Here is a 27,556-nt window from a genome sequence, read left to right on the forward strand (position 1 = left end):
AAAGATTGAAGACAGAAATGATATTTATTAATATTTTCAATGACAAAAACTAAATGTTCTACTTAATTAAACATTATAGATTACCCATTACCGGCATGTTACAACTTCTGTTTTACATTAAATCAATTACATAGAACAGGTTTCCTAAATATTTTCCAAAATGTTACATTTGTCTGATTTTGATTACAAAAGTTAAGAAAAAGTTTTGTTCGCCCCATTAAGTTTGTTTCATTGAGCCTAAATATGGTATATGTTTTGTACTAAAGATTTAATGACAGATTAGATTTTATTTCCACACAAATTATTTACACATAATTTTCAAACTCAAATAAACTGCTAAAGCCTATGAAATATTTATGTTACAGCTAATCAGAACTTTTAAGTCCCCTTTGCCTCTGGATTTCAGGATTTCAATCTAACAGTTAAAATAAAATTGTCATCTAATTTGTTAAGATAATGTGATTTAGCTGAAGTAATGATGTGATCAAATAAAAGTAAAAGCAAAGAGAAAATTGAGAACGATAACCCCAAATTTTTGGCTTCTTTATTCTTGATTTGAAATAAATAAGCTCCGTGGATAAAACAAAAATTCAAACTTCAAGCACATAGGGACAGCATAGACTATCTTTCCTTAGATAACAGAAGTTGATTACTGTTATGATTGTTGCACATGGACATGTAGAGATTGTAGTTTACATCCATTCTGTTTGTGGGAGTATAAGAAAAAACAATTGAAAAGAAATCAAACCTATACCATTCTTTTTGTAGTAGTACTTTGAAGTACTACAAAGGTAGAGATAACTTTTTTATCAAATCACATGAAAATTATCAAAGAAAAACAAAGTTTTATTACATAATTTTGATAAAAAATGTGTTATTGATTAACTAGGTATTCCTTTAAGTTGCCATTATGAGGAAGTCACATAACTTTACAATAGCTTGGAATCAGACCATATGTTTTATCAAGAACATGTGTTAGATTAAATTACAATCCTATCTTAAAGCAGGGTGATCATTTTATTTTACAAAGACGACTCATAAACTTCATAAACAAAATATATCTCAATGTTTCTAATCTGATAAAAAAATCCTCTTAACAAAACCCTAGAGTCTCTCAAGAGCATGTGACACTCACAAAGGACTATGTGCATCTTTGACAATGGATACTTCAATAGTGCAGACTAGAATATAATTCATAACTAAAATATCTTTTTTGTTCATCTTATCTGGTGACAATTTTTTCTGTCTACTGCTGCTATGGGGTGTTTAAAGACCTTGCCTTCCCATTAGGGTCTTCCATGGTTGGTTATTTCAGTCTACAGTTTCCCTATCTTCTATAGTTTTTGCCCAAAACACACAGTAAATAGTATGAAAATAGACCTTTGAATGCACCAACACCTATAAGTAGACAACTGACGATTGGCCATGTTAACTTATTTATAAATCTTGTCGTGCTTATCTTATTTGTTATCTAAATTTCCATTAATTTATTATATCTATCAAGAAATACACAAAAATGAAAAAACCAGAATGTGTCCAAAGTACACGGATGCCCCACTCCCACTATCATTTTCCATGTTCAATGGACCGTGAAATTGGATAAAAAATATAATTAGGCATTAAAATTAGAAAGATAATATCATAGGGAACATTTGTACTAAGTTTCAAGTTGATTGGACTTCAACTTCATCAAAAACTACCTTGACCAAAAACTTTAACCTGAAACATGCACTTTCATTTTCTATGTTCAGTGGACCGTGAAATTGGGGTCAAAAGTTTAATTTGGCTTTAAAATTAGAAAGATAATATCATAAGGAACATGTGTACTAAGTTTCAAGTTGATTGGACTTCAACTTCATCAAAAACTACCTTGACCAAAAACTTTAACCTGAAACATGCACTTTCATTTTTTATGTTCAGTGGACCGTGAAATTGGGGTCAAAAGTTTAACTTGGCTTTAAAATTAGAAAGATAATATCATAAGGAACATGTGTACTAAGTTTCAAGTTGATTGGACTTCAACTTCATCAAAAACTACCTTGACCAAAAACTTTAACCTGAAGCGGGACAGACGGACGAACGAACAGACGAACGAACGAACGAACGAACAGACGGACGGACGAACGAACGAACGCACAGACCAGAAAACATAATGCCCCTCTACTATCGTAGGTGGGGCATAAAAATTAAAACATGTAAAGGGCAGTAACTCCTATAAAAGAATTTCAGCAATAGGAACTTATTTGCTGTTTAATGTTTCTTCCTAACTATCACAGGTAATGAGCAAAAAAAAAAAAAAAATGAAAAAAAAAAACAACAGTAAAAATCATCATTAATTCTAATAAGGAGTAGCCTGATGATAATGTTAATGTTGAGAACCAGGTGAGCTATTAAAAGAAGGTTGTTGTGCACTTTTATTTGAATTTACATCAGCTTGAAATTTGATTAGGAAAGCATGTTGCTTTATAGACAAATGATAACAGCTGCAGTGAATTATAGTCAAACCAAGCAAATACCACCAAATAGAGTTTCTGTTTCATTCCATCTACTGAGCAAATGTTAGAGATTTCCAAACAATATGCTAAGAATTTTTATTGCACTTATAAATAAGGTACATGCATGAGATTCAAAACAAAAATTGATGTAAAACTAGATTTGTGTGATATAATGTTTCTAACATGTTGATGAAAATAAATTTTATCAAAAAAATTTTATTGAAGCAATTCTATCTTATTATTATTATAATGGAGGTCTGTATTGTATTATGATAATGAAAAGAATTCTGAGATAGGCTAGCTTGGCAGTTGAGACACCAGAGTGCAGTCCACAAACTCAAACTAAAGGGCTGCATGAGTCTGTCTGAAAACCTTACAATACCCATTTACAAGTAGATAAATATTCACCACTCCTTATTCAATTTTCTCTACAAATATGCTACTTTTATTCAGAAACTACCCCCTGTATTACAAAAGAAAGCTTTACTCCCCTCATCCCTCCATTTCAGCAATGTACTGCAAGTCTGGGGAGTTAATGTCTTCCATATGTGCTTGGCTCTAGATGTCCAACAACCCCAACAAGTTCTTAAAAGACCCACATATTTAAATTAAGAGCAATCATAATAACTAATGATAGAATGTCATTCAAAAAGATCATTGCAAGAGGAAGTCTGCACATGCCTTAACCTTTTCACCTAACAGACTTGATATCACTATGTAATGAATTTCCAAAATACATAAAAATCACCATATAACCAAGATAATTCTAAAAAATAATTATTTGGTGTTTAATACCGTTTTTAGCACTATATGTATTGGCTTTTTCATGACTGTTAGTTTTTACTGAAGGAGGAGGCCAGAGTCTCAAAAGAGAACAAGTAATCTTCAGCAGGAAAACTAGTGGCCTTCCCAGTCAATTGATATATTATTTGAACCACATGAGGGGTTTGAACTAACACTCTCAGTGATAAAGTAGATAACTGTTTAAACAACTGAGCCACAGAGACTCTTTCTACTTGTAATACAGAATATTACTATGTGTGTTGCATTATATAAGAAACAATTACGAATCACACCACAGATGTCTTATGACTTAAATACTTTATGCTATGCTTAAAGTGGCAGGTCTTGTTTTCTGGATTTGCAAATAACAAATTTTAAGAATAAATGACCTTCTGAGCTTAACTTTCCAGCAATCAGGAAAAATCTTCAATAGCAATTAAAATAAAATGAAATACATTCATCCTAAATGTGCCAAAGATAATTTTGGTTTTCTTACCATTATTATATATATACTACTAAAATTAGTATTCTCATGTGTCAAATATGAATTAAATGGAATAATCCCCAGTACCAACTTCATCATGTGGTGTTACCACCAACCAGCAATGTATATATTTCTACAGGGTGTAAATAATACAATTAACAGGCTATTATTTGAACTTGGAATTATTTTTAATTATGGAATTTGCTTGAATTCTTGTTATTGAAATTTTTCCATGTTTATTCTGTACTGAAATGTACTGTGCCGCACACAACACTATCTAACCAAAATATATTGGATTATAATACCAAATAAACATGGAATTTATTAAAAATTTTAAACACAAGAAATTATGCAAATTCCATAATTAAAATAATTCCAAGTTCAAATAATAGCCTGTTAATAGTTCATAGTAGGAGCTTTGAAACTGGTGTGGAACCTAAAATCTACATACCATTACTCAGGTGTATTACACCATATAACCATAGTAGTATGTCAACAAAACAAAGGTCCATAACTCCTGAGATGATGTCAAATATCTACCCCTCCCAGAACAAATAATTCAAGATAAACAAAAATATTAATCTATTTGAAACCTAAATCTCTTCGTGTCATAGTTTCTTTGATTGGTAATGGTATATCAATATTATTCTTTTACTATGATTTCTAAATTTCATCTATTCTTTGTTATTGGTGAAACATTTACAAATAATAATGTTATTTCTACAAAATGATGACAAAAACAAATCTATGAATAAATCATACATGTGATAAATAAAAAAAAAATAAAAAAACAAGATAACTGCAAAAAATAAAATTTGTGAAGTGCTATAAAATCTATAAATAGAATTCAAAAGACCATATATTTCCATGGATTATTTTTGGAATTTATCACATGTATGTAATAATTAGATTATGAAGAGTTATTTCCCTTTCCATATTTTGATTTTGTGCCATGTTTCAGTTTTGCATCAAAATAAAAGCTGCTAGTGGTTACAATACAAAAGATAAGCAATGCCAAACTGTAATATGCTTAAGAAAAGCATTTACTGAGAGAGATAGGATAGAATACCTTCATTCTCGTCTTTTATAGAATCTCTACCTACATGCACAAAGTAAAGTTTAAGTTTACATTTTACAAAATGCACAATTACTCTCTATTTAACATGTATCCAAATCTGATTATATGTACATACAAGTAAACTTAACAGAGAAATATGTACAAAAGATATATCCGAGTTCTCCATGATGTGTTCTATATTGTCCTATATAAACATTAAATCCTGTTACCCAAATCTTTAATCTAAAGATTCATGGGTAAAACTGATTAGCCCTCGAGTCAATGCAGTTTCTTTTGGACTTAACATAATCAGGGGCTGAAATGATTGACGAAAGCATGGAAATGGTGTTGGTTTTTCTTCACCTTCTCTAGTATTATAAAATGAAAGGGGAGTTTTCCATGTTTATCTTAAGTAGAATACAGAATTACATACCAATTTCTACCTAAATGACTTAACAATAGCCATACAGAAAAAATTAAAGAACCTTAGTGAGCACGCTCACATACCCCACGTCCCCACATTGTCATTGGAGAAATCAAATAAGTGTAAGAAAAAAAAAATTGTATAAGAAAAAATATTAAGAAATAATTTCCTGTCAATATGCACCTCTTCATAGTATGTCCTTATTATCTACAAAATTTCATGAAATTCTGTTGTGTAGTTTCAGAGGAGTTGCGATGACAAACAGTTGCAGAAGTACATTGAAGCAAATAAATTCAAAGGGGCGTAACTCCTAGGAAAAAATTGAATTGTAATTTCCTGTCGATATGTACATCTACATATTATGTCCTTATTATCTAAAAAGGTTTCATGAAATTCTGATGTGTGGTTTCAGAGGAGTTGTGATGACAAACTGTTGCAGTAGTACATTGAAGCAAATAAGTTCAAAGGGGCGTAACTCCTAGAAATAAATTTGAATCTTTATTTCCTGTCGATATGCACAACAACATAATATGTCCTTTTTATCTAAAAAGGTTTTGTGAAATTCTGTTGTGTGGTTTGAGAAAAGTTGCGATGACAAGAAACAGGACTGATGGACTGACAGATGGACGGACTGACTGACGTACGGACGAACTGACGTGTCAAAAACATTATACCCTCCACAACTTTGTTGCGTAGGGTATAAAAACATCTGGATGGCTGTATGACATAAAGACAGAAGGACATGTGGGGGGACGTAGGGTTAAACTATTTATCTGAGTCACAATGACAATATTATAAGGTGAGATTTTGCAACATAAATCCAAGTTTGCCCACAAGTAAAATTTCTTTCCCTTCAGATTAAAGAAAAAAATCTAGTTTGCTCCTAAAAAGCATGCAAAGAATTGACACTCACAAAAATATTCAAAAGTTTACTTAAGGCATAAATAAAGAAGCATAGCTTATGGACAAGTAAAAAGTAGAAAAACAAAATAAAAGCTTGGAAACAGTATGTTCTATAATCATTTCCAAACAGACTATTGTAACATTATATATATATGTATATATAAGCTGTGCAATGTGCCATATAACCAATCCATGGAGAACCCAGATAACACATATCTTTTAATACTATATATCTACATAGAATATCACTACCATATATATAACTTATTTTGAAGAATGTAATTAAAAAAAGGGTTCTTTAAATTGGTAAATGGATTTGTTTAAGGTATCAGCATTGAATTGTCAGAATTTATACTACATGTAGTATTATTCAGCATCAAAAAGCAAATAGTTTGTTTATGTTGATGAAACTAAATTACATATTTTGACTTCAGGGGAGGTTATACAGTTTCAGGGGAGTTCAATGGAGTAACAAAAGAAATGTTATGTCATTTTGAATTGAAAAATAAATTCAGGGAAGACATTATCTTTCATATTTTAATTATTGTTTGATATCTACTTTGAACTAACTTCCAGTAAGTGTGAGTACTCTGTGTTTGTTGTTGATTGCTGTTAGCCATATTTGTTTTTCAATTATTGATCAGGCCTTAAGTTTTCCTTTTAAACTTGTATTGTCAGGATCTTTTATCGCTTACTAATCAGTAATGCTCATTGTTGAAGGCTATACAGTAACCAATTGTTGCTTACATCCATGTATTTTGGTCTCCTTGGTAATTATAGTAGTGTAGATCTCTTTATTTGTTAATACTGGTCATATCTTTTTAAACTTTACTTTGTAATGCTGTTTTTCAAGATCTCATTTATTCATACAACATACTCTAATCACAAAAAATAACAATGTAATCTGAAACTGTATTTACTTCCCCTTAATAATTATTTCTTTAAGCACTTATGAAAAATATCAGCATATGATCGTAAAGTTAAATTATACTAAATGACAAAACTGATTCTATTTAAAGTAGAATTGATGAATTTGTATATACATTTAAAATAATGACTGTGTGCAGGATATGTCAACTACTGTACAGAAATGGATACACATTATTAACATTAGTGTTGCAGCATATATTAGCTAGGGCCTAATTCAATAACCTTTCTTTTAATAGCACAAAAAGCAATAATACCTTTCTCATCTAACACAGCTCGACCTGCATGCACAAAGTAATAATATAATCATCAAATATGCTTAAATCATGCTAATTAGTAATCCAACAAGGGAAGTAACTTGCAAAAAAGGAAAAAAATATGTTAATGTTCCTGTCAATACTTTTTTAAATCATGATCAGCAAAATTTAAGACAAGCAAATGAAAATTGGGAAACTTCAGCTTAAAAGCTGCGTTGATAATACAATTAATAATGGTAAGCTTACAGACTCTCTTGTTTAAACCTTCCAAACAAGTAAGAAGAGAATAGAGATGTGTCAGTTATGTACAACACTGATACAATTGTGGTGCAGATTATACCTGTTTTATACCTGTCTGACACCTGTTACGATTCTTACCTTTACTATATAATACAGGTATCTGGTCAGTTAATAGTTTGGCCTTGCTTTTTACACCAACAAGCAATGGACTTCCTCTCCTAAAATTTGTGAAAACATAACATTAATTCTACAGTAAAGAATAGGCCCTGTGAAGTTTAAGGATTTCATCATTTACCACAAAAGGCCTGTATTTTCAAATGAAAAAGAAAAGGTAAAAAAAAAAAAAATAGTATGTTAGACTGTTAGACCTATACTATGTACTTGACTTAATTTTCAAAACATCAATGTCTTTAATTACCAGATTTGTTTGTGTGTGTGTGGTTTTTTTTTCTTTCACTAGATAGAATAGCCAAAACCTTAATTGTTGGAGTCAATGCACCAATTAAACCAGATTGCATATTTACACAGCTAGACATTTTATACTTGGCTATGTATTGTTAAACACTCAATCACAACCAAATGAAAGTTACTTAGCATGGCAAACTGCAAAGTTTCTTGGTGTCCTAGGAGCCTAGCATATTCCAACTCATGTATTAGTTCCATGTCTTAATTAGTTCAGATGCTCAGATGTGCTACTCTACTCATTTGGCACAGCCATAAGTGCATTCATTGCAAGTGTAGTTTAAAGGACAAATTAAAACTAATTTTGATTTTTCAAAACAGTATACTAGTAATAATTAATGCCATTTGCAACAGTGCAACAAAACTACCTAGAAAATTAGACAGATAAAATCAAGCAAATAGTGAAGTTGTACAAATGATTTTTATAATTTAAATGTGATTGTCCTTCTGTATATCATTAAATTCATGCATCAAAAATTGTGCACAAGGTGACTTCAACTCTCATATAAAATTTGTTGAGTAAAATTGCAAGACATAGGTAATTACAAGTGCAAAGAACCTGCAATCATTTGATTCAAATAAAGCTTTGCCGTAAAATATACCGGTATGCTTTTTTATCACTATTTTGTGCATTTTTCCTTTGATCTTTTTATGTGAAAATTTTTCATACCATGCTAAAATTATCGCTAGAAACTAAGCAGACACATGGCATTGCTAACGAAATTGACATGAAATTGACAACGTCGTCATTGGTAAAATAGCGATAAGCAGATTATCATTGGTCATCTCAACTCGATTGCCTTTCTCGCTTTCGACGTACTGGCTCAAGCGAGAAAATCAATCTTGTTGAGATGATCAACGATAATCTATAAATATTGGATTTTTATCAGATGAAAATGGTGGTGACAATTTCAGGTTTAAAGTTAGCCTCTAGGTCAACAAATAGGTGAAAAACTTTCAAAATATATCTTCTAATATCACGCTATAAAGTTGACTACTGGTGCATATTTATCTTTTGAACTTACTATCTTTGAAAGAGATGTCATAATACTTTATGTACATATAATTACTTAGTGTTAGGTTTTAAAAGTGATCAGAGGCCATAAAGATAAGTATACAATATGTTCTTCTGCAGCCATAAAACCTCCCCCACATCTTAACATGCCTGTAAATCACAATAGCACAGAAAGCTGGGGTATTGACATTACAGCCAAAGTAGGTTATAAAATATCCAGCAAATATTGACACAAACTATTAAGACATGTAATTTACTTGACATTAGTTAATTTATGTGATTAAGAGATTGTTAAGTACAAGGGCATTGTAAATATTTGTTACTAAATATTATTAACAAAAACTTCTTTGTCAACTGTAAGGTAAGTACAAGAAAGCAATTGTATGGAAATTTGTTTACAAGGAACTATTTTAAAATCTGAATATAAAAAAAGATATGGCATGTACAGAAAAAAGCATAGGTAACTACTTGCATGCTTCTAGATGACCTTCAATCATAAATAAAGCCAGCAAATACTCAATCATTTTCAATTTGTTTAATAAACACAATTCTTCTAATATAATGCAATATATATGTAAGACTCAGATCGACATCCAGTCTCTAATCTATGTCCGTTCCTCAAATCGACGTCCAATTCTGACGTCACAATAAAATAACATTACAAATTTTATTTCCCTGGAATCGACGGCCAATTTTTTGATTCTCTTATCAACGTCTAATTTTTAGCTCCTATAATCGACTTCCGTTTTATGGACTTGCAGCAATGACATCATAACTTTATAAAAAAGACTTTGAGACAGCAATGGTGCAAGACACAGAACCTAATAAAGGATAATGTTTTGATCTGCTTTGGAAAGAAAAAGAAAAACAAACAAGAATAAGGAAAGATCCAAATGCCGAGACATTTTGTGGCGTCATGCCGTATTACATGGAAATATTTAAAGCAAAGGAACAAAGCGGCATATAGGGACCTAAACAAATTATAGCAAAATAAAAATAAAGAGGTCGAAGAATGAATACTGCCCAATAGATGCCGTTCATTCTCTCTGTCGTTCGGTCTGGGTTTTGTTTATTGATTTTCACTAACTGACGTCGATTTGAGAATATGATGTCAGATTTGGACGTCGATTTGAGGAACGGACGTCGATTAGAGACTGGACATCAATTTGAGTCTAACATATATAATGGCAATAGGTATAGTGTTACATATTAAAAAGTTTTAACTATTTAAGAAAGAAAAAAGTTCCCATAGCAGGATATTGGGGATACAAAAATGTATTTATGAAAAACTTGACCACTATTTTCCATTCATCAGGTAGATGCAGTATGCAAACAACAAAAGGCTTATAAAATAAATAAACATTAATTCAGGGTTGTCAGTACTAAAACTACAATAAGATAAGCAGGGTTGTATGAGTTTACCTTGCAGCTACACATTCTCCTGGGAAATGTCTACTCATCAAACAAAGAGCAAATGCTCCTTCCTGAAATAAAAACATAAATGTTCTAAAAAAAATAAAATAAATGAACTTTATAACAGAATACAAAAATTTATATTAACACAGATACAATTATATAAACTTTTTTTTAGAGATTTGAAAGGGTAATTGTCTAACTCGACACATTTCCAGAATGATAATTTTTGTTGTCTTATTAATTTCCATGGAAACTTGCAAACTGTTGGAAGTGTTATTCAGGACAACCTGAATTTAAAAAAAAAAATTTCATAATTAACATGGATGTGTCTCCATGGTTATTTACCAACCCAAACACTTCCTGGTTTTAAATGTCTTGCCAACTTTAGAATGATAATTCCTCACTTTGCCTTTATGATAGTTTTTTTGTCTTTTTTATCATCATGGATGTGTTTCTATGGTTACTTACCAACTGTTGGATTGTCAATTTCACACATTCTCTGAATGATATATTGTTGTCTTTATGACTGTCATAGATGTGTTTCTATGGTTACTTACCAACTGTTGGATTGTCAATTCCACACATTCTCTGAATGATATATACTGTTGTCTTTATGACTGTCATAGATGTGTTTCTATGGTTACTTACCAACTGTTGGATTGTCAATTTCACACATTCTCTGAATGATATACTGTTGTCTTTATGACTGTCATAGATGTGTTTCTATGGTTACTTACCAACTGTTGGATTGTCAACTTCACACATTCTCTGAATGATATATACTGTTGTCTTTATGACTGTCATAGATGTGTTTCTATGGTTACTTACCAACTGTTGGATTGTCAACTCCACACATTCTCTGAATGATATATTGTTGTCTTTATGACTATCATAGATGTGTTTCTATGGTTACTTACCAACTGTTGGATTGTCAATTCCACACATTCTCTGAATGATATATACTGTTGTCTTTATGACTGTCATAGATGTGTGTCCATGGTTACTTACCAACTGTTGGATTGTCAACTCCACACATTCTCTGAATGATATATACTGTTGTCTTTATGACTGTCATAGATGTATTTCTATGGTTACTTACCAACTGTTGGATTGTCAATTTCACACATTCTCTGAATGATATATACTGTTGTCTTTATGACTGTCATAGATGTATTTCTATGGTTACTTACCAACTGTTGGATTGTCAATTCCACACATTCTCTGAATGATATATACTGTTGTCTTTATGACTGTCATAGATGTGTGTCCATGGTTACTTACCAACTGTTGGATTGTCAACTCCACACATTCTCTGAATGATATATACTGTTGTCTTTATGACTGTCATAGATGTATTTCTATGGTTACTTACCAACTGTTGGATTGTCAATTTCACACATTCTCTGAATGATATATATTGTTGTCTTTATGACTGTCATAGATGTGTTTCTATGGTTACTTACCAACTGTTGGATTGTCAATTCCACACATTCTCTGAATGATATATTGTTGTCTTTATGACTGTCATAGATGTGTTTCTATGGTTACTTACCAACTGTTGGATTGTCAATTCCAAACATTCTCTGAATGATATATTGTTGTCTTTATGACTGTCATAGATGTGTTTCCACGGTTACTTACCAACTGTTGGATTGTCAATTCCACACATTCTCTGAATGATATATTGTTGTCTTTATGACTGTCATAGATGTGTTTCCACGGTTACTTACCAACTGTTGGATTGTCAATTTCACACATTCTCTGAATGATATATTGTTGTCTTTATGACTGTCATAGATGTGTTTCTATGGTTACTTACCAACTGTTGGATTGTCAATTTCACACATTCTCTGAATGATATATTTTTGTCTTTATGACTGTCATAGATGTGTTTCTATGGTTACTTACCAACTGTTGGATTGTCAACTCCACACATTCTCTGAATGATATATTGTTGTCTTTATGACTGTCATAGATGTGTTTCTATGGTTACTTACCAACTGTTGGATTGTCAATTTCACACATTCTCTGAATGATATATTGTTGTCTTTATGACTGTCATAGATGTGTTTCTATGGTTACTTACCAACTGTTGGATTGTCAATTTCACACATTCTCTGAATGATATATTGTTGTCTTTATGACTGTCATAGATGTGTTTCTATGGTTACTTACCAACTGTTGGATTGTCAATTCCACACATTCTCTGAATGATATATTGTTGTCTTTATGACTGTCATAGATGTGTTTCTATGGTTACTTTCCAACTGTTGGATTGTCAATTCCACACATTCTCTGAATGATATATTGTTGTCTTTATGACTGTCATAGATGTGTTTCTATGGTTACTTACCAACTGTTGGATTGTCAATTTCACACATTCTCTGAATGATATATTGTTGTCTTTATGACTGTCATAGATGTGTTTCTATGGGTACTTATCAACTGTTGGATTGTCAACTCCACACTTTCTCTGAATGATATATACTGTTGTCTTTATGACTGTCATAAATGTGTTTCTATGGTTACTTACCAACTGTTGGATTGTCAATTCCACACATTCTCTGAATGATATATACTGTTGTCTTTATGACTGTCATAGATGTGTGTCCATGGTTACTTACCAACTGTTGGATTGTCAACTCCACACATTCTCTGAATGATATATACTGTTGTCTTTATGACTGTCATAGATGTATTTCTATGGTTACTTACCAACTGTTGGATTGTCAATTTCACACATTCTCTGAATGATATATATTGTTGTCTTTATGACTGTCATAGATGTGTTTCTATGGTTACTTACCAACTGTTGGATTGTCAATTCCACACATTCTCTGAATGATATATACTGTTGTCTTTATGACTGTCATAGATGTGTGTCCATGGTTACTTACCAACTGTTGGATTGTCAACTCCACACATTCTCTGAATGATATATACTGTTGTCTTTATGACTGTCATAGATGTATTTCTATGGTTACTTACCAACTGTTGGATTGTCAATTTCACACATTCTCTGAATGATATATATTGTTGTCTTTATGACTATCATAGATGTGTTTCTATGGTTACTTATCAACTGTTGGATTGTCAATTTCACACATTCTCTGAATGATATGTTGTTGTCTTTATGACTGTCATAGATGTGTTTCTATGGTTACTTACCAACTGTTGGATTGTCAATTTCACACATTCTCTGAATGATATATTGCTGTCTTTATGACTGTCATAGATGTGTTTCTATGGTTACTTACCAACTGTTGGATTGTCAATTTCACACATTCTCTGAATGATATATACTGTTGTCTTTATGACTGTCATAGATGTGTTTCTATGGTTACTTACCAACTGTTGGATTGTCAATTTCACACATTCTCTGAATGATATATTGCTGTCTTTATGACTGTCATAGATGTGTTTCCACGGTTACTTACCAACTGTTGGATTGTCAATTCCACACATTCTCTGAATGATATATTGTTGTCTTTATGACAGTCATAGCTGTGTTTCCATGGTTACTTACCAACTGTTGGATTGTCAACTCCACACATTCTCTGAATGATATATTGTTGTCTTTATGACTGTCATAGATGTGTTTCTATGGTTACTTACCAACTGTTGGATTGTCAATTTCACACATTCTCTGAATGATATATTGTTGTCTTTATGACTGTCATAGATGTGTTTCTATGGTTACTTACCGACTGTTGGATTGTCAATTCCACACATTCTCTGAATGATATATACTGTTGTCTTTATGACTGTCATAGATGTGTTTCTATGGTTACTTACCAACTGTTGGATTGTCAATTCCAAACATTCTCTGAATGATATATTGTTGTCTTTATGACTGTCATAGATGTGTTTCTATTGTTACTTATCAACTGTTGGATTGTCAATTCCACACATTCTCTGAATGATATTTTGTTGTCTTAATGACTATCATAGATTAGTTTCTATGGTTACTTACCAACTGTTGGATTGTCAACTCCACACTTTCTCTGAATGATATATACTGTTGTCTTTATGACTGTCATAGATGTGTTTCCATGGTTACTTACCAACTGTTGGATTGTCAATTCCACACATTCTCTGAATGATATATACTGTTGTCTTTATGACTGTCATAGATGTGTTTCTATGGTTACTTACCAACTGTTGGATTGTCAACTCCACACATTCTCTGAATGATATATACTGTTGTCTTTATGACTGTCATAGATGTGTTTCTATGGTTACTTACCAACTGTTGGATTGTCAACTCCACACATTCTCTGAATGATATATTGTTGTCTTTATGACTGTCATAGATGTGTTTCTATGGTTACTTACCAACTGTTGGATTGTCAATTCCACACATTCTCTGAATGATATATTGTTGTCTTTATGACTGTCATAGATGTGTTTCTATGGTTACTTACTGACTGTTGGATTGTCAATTCCACACATTCTCTGAATGATATATTGTTGTCTTTATGACTGTCATAGATGTGTTTCTATTGTTACTTATCAACTGTTGGATTGTCAATTCCACACATTCTCTGAATGATATTTTGTTGTCTTAATGACTATCATAGATGAGTTTCTATGGTTACTTACCAACTGTTGGATTGTCAACTCCACACTTTCTCTGAATGATATATACTGTTGTCTTTATGACTGTCATAGATGTGTTTCCATGGTTACTTACCAACTGCTGGATTGTCAATTCCACACATTCTCTGAATGATATATACTGTTGTCTTTATGACTGTCATAGATGTGTTTCCATGGTTACTTACCAACTGCTGGATTGTCAATTCCACACATTCTCTGAATGATATATACTGTTGTCTTTATGACTGTCATAGATGTGTTTCTATGGTTACTTACCAACTGTTGGATTGTCAACTCCACACATTCTCTGAATGATATATACTGTTGTCTTTATGACTGTCATAGATGTGTTTCTATGGTTACTTACCAACTGTTGGATTGTCAACTCCACACATTCTCTGAATGATATATTGTTGTCTTTATGACTGTCATAGATGTGTTTCTATGGTTACTTACCAACTGTTGGATTGTCAACTCCACACATTCTCTGAATGATATATTGTTGTCTTTATGACTGTCATAGATGTGTTTCTATGGTTACTTACCAACTGTTGGATTGTCAATTCCACACATTCTCTGAATGATATATTGATGTCTTTATGACTGTCATAGATGTGTTTCCATGGTTACTAACCAACTGTTGGATTGTCAACTCCACACATTCTCTGAATGATATATTGTTGTCTTTATGACTATCATAGATGTGTTTCTATGGTTACTTACCAACTGTTGGATTGTCAATTCCACACATTCTCTGAATGATATATTGTTGTCTTTATGACTGTCATAGATGTGTGTCCATGGTTACTTACCAACTGTTGGATTGTCAACTCCACACATTCTCTGAATGATATATTGTTGTCTTTATGACTGTCATAGATGTGTTTCTATGGTTACTTTCCAACTGTTGGATTGTCAACTCCACACATTCTCTGAATGATATATTGTTGTCTTTATGACTGTCATAGATGTGTTTCTATGGTTACTTTCCAACTGTTGGATTGTCAACTCCACACATTCTCTGAATGATATATATTGTTGTCTTTATGACTATCATAGATGTGTTTCTATGGTTATTTACCAACTGTTGGATTGTCAATTCCACACTTTCTCTGAATGATATATACTGTTGTCTTTATGACTGTCATAGATGTGTTTCTATGGTTACTTACCAACTGTTGGATTGTCAATTCCACACATTCTCTGAATGATATATACTGTTGTCTTTATGACTGTCATAGATGTGTTTCTATGGTTACTTACCAACTGTTGGATTGTCAACTCCACACATTCTCTGAATGATATATACTGTTGTCTTTATGACTGTCATAGATGTGTTTCTATGGTTACTTACCAACTGTTGGATTGTCAATTCCACACATTCTCTGAATGATATATACTGTTGTCTTTATGACAGTCATAGCTGTGTTTCTATGGTTACTTACCAACTGTTGGATTGTCAATTCCACACATTCTCTGAATGATATATACTGTTGTCTTTATGACTGTAATAGATGTGTTTCTATGGTTACTTACCAACTGTTGGATTGTCAATTTCACACATTCTCTGAATGATATATTGTTGTCTTTATGACTGTCATAGATGTGTTTCTATGGTTACTTACCAACTGTTGGATTGTCAATTTCACACATTCTCTGAATGATATATTGTTGTCTTTATGACTGTCATAGATGTGTTTCTATGGTTACTTACCAACTGTTGGATTGTCAATTCAACACATTCTCTGAATGATATATTGTTGTCTTTATGACTGTCATAGATGTGTTTCTATGGTTACTTACCAACTGTTGGATTGTCAATTCCACACATTCTCTGAATGATATATACTGTTGTCTTTATGACTGTCATAGATGTGTTTCTATGGTTACTTACCAACTGTTGGATTGTCAACTCCACACATTCTCTGAATGATATATACTGTTGTCTTTATGACTGTCATAGATGTGTTTCTATGGTTACTTACCAACTGTTGGATTGTCAATTCCACACATTCTCTGAATGATATATACTGTTGTCTTTATGACTGTCATAGATGTGTTTCTATGGTTACTTACCAACTGTTGGATTGTCAATTCCACACATTCTCTGAATGATATATACTGTTGTCTTTATGACTGTCATAGATGTGTTTCTATGGTTACTTACCAACTGTTGGATTGTCAATTTCACACATTCTCTGAATGATATATTGTTGTCTTTATGACTGTCATAGATGTGTGTCCATGGTTACTTACCAACTGTTGGATTGTCAATTCCACACATTCTCTGAATGATATATTATTGTCTTTATGACTATCATAGATGTTTTTCCATGGTTACTTACCAACTGTTGGATTGTCAATTCCACACATTCTCTGAATGATATATTGTTGTCTTTATGACTGTCATAGATGTGTTTCCATGGTTACTTACCAACTGTTGGATTGTCAATTCCACACATTCTCTGAATGATATATTATTGTCTTTATGACTGTCATAGATGTTTTTCCATGGTTACTTACCAACTGTTGGATTGTCAACTCCACACATTCTCTGAATGATATATTGTTGTCTTTATGACTGTCATAGATGTGTTTCCATTGTTACTTACCAACTGTTGGATTGTCAATTCCACACATTCTCTGAATGATATATTGTTGTCTTTATGACTGTCATAGATGTGTTTCTATGGTTACTTACCAACTGTTGGATTGTCAATTTCACACATTCTCTGAATGATATATTGTTGTCTTTATGACTGTCATAGATGTGTTTCTATGGTTACTTACCAACTGTTGGATTGTCAATTCCACACATTCTCTGAATGATATATACTGTTGTCTTTATGACTGTCATAGATGTGTTTCTATGGTTACTTACCAACTGTTGGATTGTCAACTCCACACATTCTCTGAATGATATATACTGTTGTCTTTATGACTGTCATAGATGTGTTTCTATGGTTACTTACCAACTGTTGGATTGTCAATTCCACACATTCTCTGAATGATATATACTGTTGTCTTTATGACTGTCATAGATGTGTTTCTATGGTTACTTACCAACTGTTGGATTGTCAACTCCACACATTCTCTGAATGATATATACTGTTGTCTTTATGACTGTCATAGATGTGTTTCTATGGTTACTTACCAACTGTTGGATTGTCAATTCCACACATTCTCTGAATGATATATACTGTTGTCTTTATGACTGTCATAGATGTGTTTCTATGGTTACTTACCAACTGTTGGATTGTCAATTTCACACATTCTCTGAATGATATATTGTTGTCTTTATGACTGTCATAGATGTGTGTCCATGGTTACTTACCAACTGTTGGATTGTCAATTCCACACATTCTCTGAATGATATATTATTGTCTTTATGACTATCATAGATGTTTTTCCATGGTTACTTACCAACTGTTGGATTGTCAATTCCACACATTCTCTGAATGATATATTGTTGTCTTTATGACTGTCATAGATGTGTGTCCATGGTTACTTACCAACTGTTGGATTGTCAATTCCACACATTCTCTGAATGATATATTGTTGTCTTTATGACTGTCATAGATGTGTTTTATCATTTTGGCAATGACCTCTGTGTCTGTTTCTGATTCAAATTTATGACCTTTCTTTTCCTGAAAATTACAATTATATTGGATTTAAAAAAAGAAAATACATAGGTAATTTACCTTCATCATTTATTTAACTTTTGTAAGGTATAAAGTTATACATTGTGTTTAATTATAGAAAATAATATGCACCTGTAACATTGAGTGAATATTAAATGAAAATAAATCGATGAAAATGCAAAAATATAATGGACCTGTATTATGTTTCATGCTCTTATGCTCTGATTCAAAATAATTACTTGTTCATCAAAATTGAAAACAAATTGTTTTTTATTTTTGTATCAAATAATGCATGGAATCAACTATTCAAATTCTATGCTCCTTTTATAATGTTTGACTAAGAAAACAATAATGTTGTCTGTTCTGAAGAAATAAATACAAATTGGTCCATTTAATGCAACATTCTGTTTAGGGCAAACACCTACTTATTTTACATTTATAATTGAATACATAAGTGTCAAATTTAATGAACTTGTTAAATACATTATTTTATTGAATAAAATAGTTTTTTTTCTTGGTGATGAATGAATTTTAAAAGATATAATGCAAATAGGATGCAAAGATATGATATTAGCTGGGAGGAGACTGGGACTGATGTTATATGAGCTGGGAGGTGTCTGGAACAGCTAATCTAAATTTTCTAACAATAATGAATGTATGAGTCTGTGTACTTACTAGTAATGATTTAATATCTTTGTAATTTGTGATGATACCATTATGTACAACCATGAACTCTGTGAAAAAGAAAAAAAATGTGACACTATTACATAACTTTTAGAACAATTACAACATTTTTACTATGTGGCATATATATGTTTACAATGCTAAGATTTCAAGGACCACAACTCAGAATATTATTGAAATTGAGTTAAAATCTTTGTAAAATTCCTAAAAATCTTATAACTATAAAAGAATGATTGTGTATTTCCAAAATTTTTAAGGCAAAACACAAATATGAACTCTTGAAGCCCTATTCATTTTCAACTTGTTTTTTGTTTATTTTGAGAGGTCTATCATGAGTTACATAAAATAAAATGTAGTTATTTTTTCTTGGGACACACTTACCGTTATCAAGATCAGATCTCTGTGGATGGCTGTTAACTGAGCTAGGTTCACCATGAGTGGCCCATCGTGTATGAGCAATGCCCACATGGATTTTGTATTCTTTTTCATAGTTGACATTCTCTAGTCCTGTGCAAAGAAAATGAAAATTAATATAATGATTAAATATTCTTCATTACTGCTGAATTTGTAAGAAAGTGACCACTATGCAGTATGATTTGCTCATTGTTGAAGGCTGTTCGGTGACCTATAGTTGTTAATTTTTGTGTCAGTTTGGTCTCTTGTGGAGAGTTGTCTCATTGGCAATCATACCACATCTTCTTTTTTATACAACAATATTTTTAGGTATTCTACAAATATATATGAAACAAGAATTCAATTTTTGTTAACATCTTTCTTGTTTTCTCATAAAAGTCAGCCATATGATATAATAACAAGGACATGTTGCTTCCTATTACCATGAAAAACACAATATTATAATAAGTTTCAATTAGTATGTTGTCAATGATTGTCATACATTTCTACTACATAAGAATTATAACATTAGAGTTTCTTTGTACCACTTTTAGATTAATTAAGTTCAACCAGGTAATGTCTTTGTATCTGATAATAATTTTACAAGATGAGTTTGTTTCTGAACTTACTTTTAATTTCATCCTCCAACATGGACACACGACCTTTACACTTGACCATCTTAATATGATTGTCATTCTGATCAATCTCACTTCCCTCAAATGCAAGCCCTAAAATAGAAATATTATAAATATCTGTTTTCAAACTGTTGAACACATTTTAGAACATCACTTTTCTTACTTTTTGTGGTTTTCTTTTGTGCTAAATATAATGAGATAAGCATTTCCAACAGAATTTTATAGTTTGTTCTAATGCTGTGCTGTTACACCCACAATCATGTTTACAGCATATTCTGTATGTGCCTGTCTGAAGTGAGGAGCCTGTAATTCAGTGGTTTATTGATTTATATCATATCTATTTCTCATTTGTATTGTTATACATCTGTCATGTCCAAGTCTTTTATATCTTGTTCTCCATATGGATTTTGCTCATTGTTAAAGGCTGTACTTTCATATCTAGCTACTATATTCTATGTCATTTGGTATCTTATTTTTCTAAGCTGAAACAAATTGACATTTTTAAATTACTCTTGGGAACTGGTGTCCTTCTGTGTGATTTCTGTGTATTTTCAATACTGTTATTATTACAAAAGTCTTTTTACAATTTCTTACCAAAAATATATAAATTTTATTAAATCAATAGTAAAACTTAAATACAGCAAAAAATGGCTTTACGTTCAATCGGTTCTCTCTAATATGTAATTTTGCTTAATATCAGATTTACAAAATATGTCTTCAAAAAATCTTATCTAACTTCAACTTTTTAAACCAATTTTATACATATTCAATCATAATTTTCTATAAATATTGACAAAAAATGTATATATCAGATATATATTAAATATGATATGAAAGCTTTTCATGCTTTTGTATATATATCATGGTTTACATCAAAGTTCATGCTGTCTACTTCTATTCAAATCTTAAGAAAATAATCGATAAAAAAATATTTAATATAAAATTTTAAATGTATGATAAACATTACCTGCTGAATCATAGCCTCTGTATTCTAATCTTTTTAATCCATTTATCAAGATCTCCAAAATTTCCTTTCTTTTTGCTGGCACTAAGAAATTCAAATAAGCAAATATTCCTGCAATGAAAAAAAAATAATCAATAGATTGTCTTACACTTAAAAAAAAAATACTAATCTAATAAAAGTATATGATTCCCTATCTGTTCTTATGATTACAGATTATTTTTGATTTACGAAATGAAAGCCAATTTTAGAAGTAAAACTTAAACTTATCTATAAATCACCAACATATGAACAGATAAAGAATCAAATATCTGATTGATCAAACCTATCCATTTATAGGTTTGTTACTAGACAAACAACATTTTTAATGGCTTGTTTGCTGTCTTTTTTTTCATTACTCTTACTTTCCAAAATCCTTTATTTCTTTAGAACTTGGCCAATATGTCGCACTTTGATCAAAATTCTGCATATCTTTTGGCAAATGCACTGATAATTACAAAAATCATTAACTACTGTGGATTCATAAATACTTTTTGGATACCAATTTTTGTTGATTTTGTGGGTACAGGCTGGCGCAGGGAACTATGAATTTTAATGTTCAAATATTTAAACATTTTCTAAAAGAATGTATGCATATTTTGCCAAAACCATGAAATTAAATATCCATGAATATGCAAGTTTTCCTAAAACCATGAAAATTGGTACCCACGGAAATAAATGATTCCACAGTAAAAGATTTCAATCTGCAGATCAGACAATGAAAAGGTACTTCTGTTTTGAAATGTCAGAAACATTATATATCTGCTTTAGAATGTCCAGTATATTTCACATCTCATTTTTATACCTGCATTATGGATTAAGAAATCTGCACCCATTTCACAACAACTTTTTATCATAAGCTTATGCTGTATCCAAAATTATAGTTTCAATAACCAAATTCTTAAAGAAATCTTCTGAATGCAAAATTAATTTTGAAGAACAACTAAAAATTTGCTTCAAAATGTTTATAAAATTCCAAATATATCTTTTTATCAGCAGTATTGTATTGCAGCTGTTTATTGCTAGAATTGAAACAGTAAATATCAGATTTCCAAAAACAAATTGTACAATGGCTAAGGTTTTCACTTAAGGAGTGAAATAAACTCTGGGAAATTCCATGGATTACCAAATTCGTTGAAATTTGATAAGTAATGCTTACATGTATGTAAATGTTTGTTTATGGCACTTCCTGGATTGATTAGACAATAGATTTCGCTGAATATGTTCGACCAATCAATTAACAAGAATTATAGACACATAAGTTAGGTAATCAAATACCCACTATGAAATTATGAACCATATACAATCTAGGTATTTAAATTCTATACAGTAGACAAACCTTGATTTAAGTTTTAAATAAATTAATAATATGAACCCGGTAGTTTGCAGTGTGTTAAGAACAATCTTAAAAACTTGAATTAAGAATATGTGAAATTTAACTAACATTCACTGCTTAATAAGAATAATTAGTTGATCGAGTAATTGTTCTGCAGCTGATAAAAGTTTTGGTCTAATTTATATCTTTAGAAATTAACAAATGAGTTAGCAAGCCAAAAACGAGTAGATTGTCGATATACTCTGTTAAGCAAGGATTTGTATAGTAAGTGACTTTACAAATCAGTGTGCTCAGTTAATTTAAATCATATTAGTTACAAACCAATTGCATTAAAAAGATCTAACTTGTCTTTTTAATATCTGTGTTTGCACATTTTAAATTAATGATAACCTTCAGCAATACAAATAAAATGCTTATCTTCTTAAATCAATCAACTCCAAGTGCGGATCACTTCAATTAAGGATTAGTTTTGAATATTTCAAGTTATCACTGACAAAGATTAAAAAAAAATACAAGCAAGACTGAGTAACCTTGATCAAATAAAACAGAAATATTATAAAGAAAAGAAGTCTTTTACAAAGTTCCAAAAGCAAAACAGTCAACTTTTATTAGGTTAGAATATAGCAATGATATTAGTGATATACAATTTCATTTGCGAGCTGAGCCTGTTTTTGCATCATTGCATAAATTATAAGGCTTCAACAGTCTTTTACATAAGTTTAATGGGAGTTAGATGATTTAAAAGATTTGGTTCCACATGTTAAATTTTATATTTAATTAGAAGTCAAATATGTTTTGGTTGATATTTTGGTCTCAATGCATGATTTTTTTATTACTTGAATCTTACTTGAAAGTTTTACACTTGAGTTTCATGTGAATTTCGCCTCAAACGAGCTTATCTGTGAAACTCACCTGAAAAGCAGTTCATTAATTATTCTTATTTTTTTATTTTTGGACTGCCCATAGAAAACCACCAACCTTCCATAGGAAAACTGACAATCCTAGTCAATTAGGATTGGAATTGAGTGCACCTGACTGTAAGAGCAGGGTTAGAACTCACAACCTCAGTGTTGACTGATTACAGTAGTAACTACTTAGACCACTTGGCCACCTATGTCCCTCATTTCATTTGAATCTCAACTGAATATTTTTTCATATGAAATTAGAATTAGAACACCCAACCCTTTGGGTCTATAAGTCACTTTAAACATAAATTTCAATGGTACGACGAACAAAAATAAATAAATGTTATCGAAAAATTTCATATAAAAAGTTTTTTCTCATACTGAAAGCTTGCAATAGATATTTAGCAAGTTTTTTCTCGAATGTTGACATAGTAAATATTTAAACTGTTCTTCATTTGATAGTATGCATAAATTGTCTATTTGTGAGAAATGTTGCAGTCGCAGATTGTCAAAAAAAGTTACAGTTGATAAGGAAATGAGGGACATAGGTGGCCGAGTGGTCTAAGTAGTTACTACTGTAATCAGTCAACACTGAGGTTGTGAGTTCTAACCCTGATGTTCTTGATATAGGCTTTGAACTAGCTTTCAGAAACTGTAAGTTTTCTCAAATTTATACTTTGTGTCTTGCATGTTTTTGTTAAACACCATTTATTGTATTGCATCAGTATAACAGATAAGCAAACACAAAAACAAATTTTACAATTGTATAACACTTTTTCAAAGAATCCTTGCAGATACAGATAAAATGACTGAACACATTTGTTTGAAATCATGCCTTTTATCAACCACTGTATAACTTAATATTCCTCATACATCAACACCATATACAGTGGACAGAAAACATGGTGTAGCAAAATACTACAAGAAATTCCTAAACCAGGAAAGGAGAAAGATTACCATTTAATACTATGAGTCACTGGCAGTATTGAATGGTATGACCCCATAGTAGGTGAAAATCTAAGTAAAGTAAATGTTTTTTCATCTGTTCTACACATGTTTTATTAATAATATATCTCTGCATTCTTTTCAAATTCTTTTGTGATTATTAAGTAACATGATGTTTAAATTAAATGGTTAGGGCATTTAAAGTCTGACCTGTAAAACAAACAAATACTTTTAATTCTAAGGCTTGCAAATCAATTGTTAAGCTAGTTCCAGGAAGCTGTTATTTAACTTTTAATTCTAAGGCTTGCAAATCAATTGTTAAGCTAGTTCCAGGAAGCTGTTTTTTAACTTTTAATTCTAAGACTTGCAAATCAATTGTTAAGCTAGTTCCAGGAAGCTGTTTTTTAACTTTTAATTCTAAGGCTTGCAAATCAATTGTTAAGCTAGTTCCAGGAAGCTGTTTTTTAACTTTTAATTCTTAGGCTTCCAAATCAATTGTTCAGAAGTTTCTAGGAAGGCGGTTTTTTCTTTTGTTATTCCAAGGTTCTAAGAAAATGAATGGAATTGCCAAATTATCATTTATACAAACTATACAAGTTTTTAAAGTTTTAAATCATAACACTTTATTCAAATGGTGCCAAATCAAGTAATCTTTCTTTATTTCAATAAAAAGGTTCTCAGAATTTTCTTAGAATTTTTTCTAGGTTGAAATGTACCACACTGATTAACCTGAGAAAATAAATTATCAACACTTTACAAAATTATCCTTTGATCTTACTGACATACTGGCTCTAAATCAATCTCATTGAGATGACCATTGATAATCTTTAAATATCATAATGTTCCAAGATTAAAACATACCAGCATCTTTTATAAGTTTCAACTAAATATTAGATTTTGACTTTTTTTTTACTAAATGACAGATGACAGAGTATGTACACAGGTTTTACTTAAATCTTTAAACATTATATCATCATGATCATATAAGATAATAAAGATAAGCATTATGTGTATGTAGCATGTGGATGAAAGTCAATCCCTTTTTAATATCTTTCCTAATATCTTTAAAATTTTGTATATTTAAAATAAATACTTTGCAATCATTTATTTTCAATTCAATTTCAGCAGTCATGTGACATGAAAATATAAGATTTATAAATAAACTTGTGAAAATTAAAATGTCAAACATTATAAAAATTATAAGACACCACTGTAACAAATATATCCAAGATTATTTAAAGTCTCATGGAGATAACGCTTAAATAACATTATCTCAAACATTTACTTTAACTCCATTAACTTATATAGACTTTAAAGGTTAAAAATGAATAAAAAGCAATGTCTTTTGTCTTTCTTGCGTAGTTTTAATATAAAGAAGAGTATACAGCATTATTACCAACAAGTCAAATTATCACCAGAGACCAAATAACAAAGATGTAAACAACAAAAGGGTATGTCTTTCTTCCTGAGAATTCACATTTAATAAAAACATGATTACTGTCCTCTACAGACCAATCACTGTGTTTTTTTTATTGAGTAATCCTTGTTGTAGTAAAGTCATTATTCATTAATACTTGAAAAGTGCCATTAGAGATTATTCCCAATAATATAACGCATATCACTTGGTAGTCTAGGAATTCTTTCTCTTTTTGTAAATTTTTAGACTTTGACTTTTTGTACAAGCCCCAATTAATCCCTTATAGTTTCCATGGTTTTGAAAATTCAAAAGTATATATTGTCAAACAGTAAGAGACAGACTGTAGGGCAGATCTGAAAATTGCTTTCACAGTTTAACTCATTATAATAAAGTTCCAGACCAAAATCAATTATATAGAAAAACACTGAAGCATCACTGGAGCAGGCCCCCCCCTTAGGTCAATCAGTCCCCCTCCCCTCCTCGTGAAAAGTTTGTGATCAGCAACTAATTACTTATTAAAAGTATTGTAAACAGGAAGAGAGTGTGAGGCAGATCTGAATATCCTGCAAATATATGGTACAACTGATCATTTTAAAGTTCCAAGCCAACTATTAAATTATACCATAATTCAGAAGCAGAAAATATGCAATCACTTTTTAACAAGGACAGACAACAGGCAAGGAGAGAGCAGTATACCATCCTTTTCTATATGGTAAAAAAAAAAAAAGAAGATTCAATTATTTTTATTTTTAAGTATTTTTTCAACTGTAAGTTATACGACTCAGAAAAGCAGAACATGTAGATGAGGGACTTCACCAAGTAGATTTCTGCCATTTTTAAATACTTTACCACAGCAGAACAATAGTTGTTAAATAAAACGTTTCTTTTTAGTGTTATTGTTTAAATGATATATGATATACTCTACATGCTAGCTGACTTTAAAATCTTTTCTTTAAAAGAAAATGCTATGTAATACATTGTAGCATATTTTTAAATACCCAATTTACACAAATTTGACACAAGAATGTTATTATCTAAATTATACATCATGAAAAAGGTAATGTTTTCTCAGAATTTTCTCAAACGGTTTTTCCTTTATCTAAAAAAACATAATATTATACCGGTATTAAATCAGCCTTACATGAATACGTGAACAATAGACAGACAATACAGTATAATTATTTTAAATAGAATTGTTAAGAAGTGATGGCTGATCTTAGGTAGACAAATTCTTTATTATATAATCAGTCAAGACATATTGTGTTACGTCAATACTCAGAATAATAACTAACCTACTTTAATATAATAATCATAATATGTATGAATAAAAAAATAGGACCAAAGTTTGACTGAGACAGCAATTGCATTCAAATAATATCTGACATGACCTAAAAATGCTTGCATATACTGCAGCTGTGCTATTTGAGCAGTCAAATTGCATTGACCGTATATTCATATGTGATATAAAGTCACTGACCGTATATCACCTTGTTTATGACGTTGACAATGTGTTTCCGTAGAGTTTTATTAATGACATC

At 31.0% G+C, this 27,556-nt stretch overlaps 1 protein-coding gene across 8 annotated transcripts in view; it reads right to left on the bottom strand.

Annotated features, from left to right (window-relative positions):
* The window catches only part of LOC143046143 (glutamine--fructose-6-phosphate aminotransferase [isomerizing] 2-like), a 55,219-nt gene that overhangs the window by 22,991 nt on the left and 4,672 nt on the right, over positions 1 to 27,556 (bottom strand). For 4 of the 8 annotated variants that reach the window (XM_076219159.1, XM_076219161.1, XM_076219158.1 and 1 more), the window contains exons 1-10: positions 22,221 to 22,266; positions 21,383 to 21,490; positions 20,410 to 20,508; positions 19,769 to 19,894; positions 19,379 to 19,437; positions 18,575 to 18,709; positions 10,470 to 10,531; positions 7,709 to 7,788; positions 7,331 to 7,354; positions 4,832 to 4,861 (exon numbers count right to left, since the gene is read on the bottom strand). In XM_076219159.1, the coding sequence (XP_076075274.1) occupies positions 4,832 to 4,861; positions 7,331 to 7,354; positions 7,709 to 7,788; positions 10,470 to 10,531; positions 18,575 to 18,709; positions 19,379 to 19,437; positions 19,769 to 19,894; positions 20,410 to 20,508; positions 21,383 to 21,490; positions 22,221 to 22,251 (754 nt within the window). In that variant the 5' untranslated portion in view covers positions 22,252 to 22,266. Of the gene's footprint in view, positions 1 to 4,831; positions 4,862 to 7,330; positions 7,355 to 7,708; positions 7,789 to 10,469; positions 10,532 to 18,574; positions 18,710 to 19,378; positions 19,438 to 19,768; positions 19,895 to 20,409; positions 20,509 to 21,382; positions 21,491 to 22,220; positions 22,267 to 27,556 lie in introns of those variants that run through there. The other 4 variants (XM_076219164.1, XM_076219162.1, XM_076219163.1 and 1 more) reach the window with 4 other exon arrangements.

The sequence above is a fragment of the Mytilus galloprovincialis genome, chromosome 9 (assembly GCF_965363235.1).
Source record: "Mytilus galloprovincialis chromosome 9, xbMytGall1.hap1.1, whole genome shotgun sequence".
Classification (NCBI taxonomy): domain Eukaryota; kingdom Metazoa; phylum Mollusca; class Bivalvia; order Mytilida; family Mytilidae; genus Mytilus; species Mytilus galloprovincialis.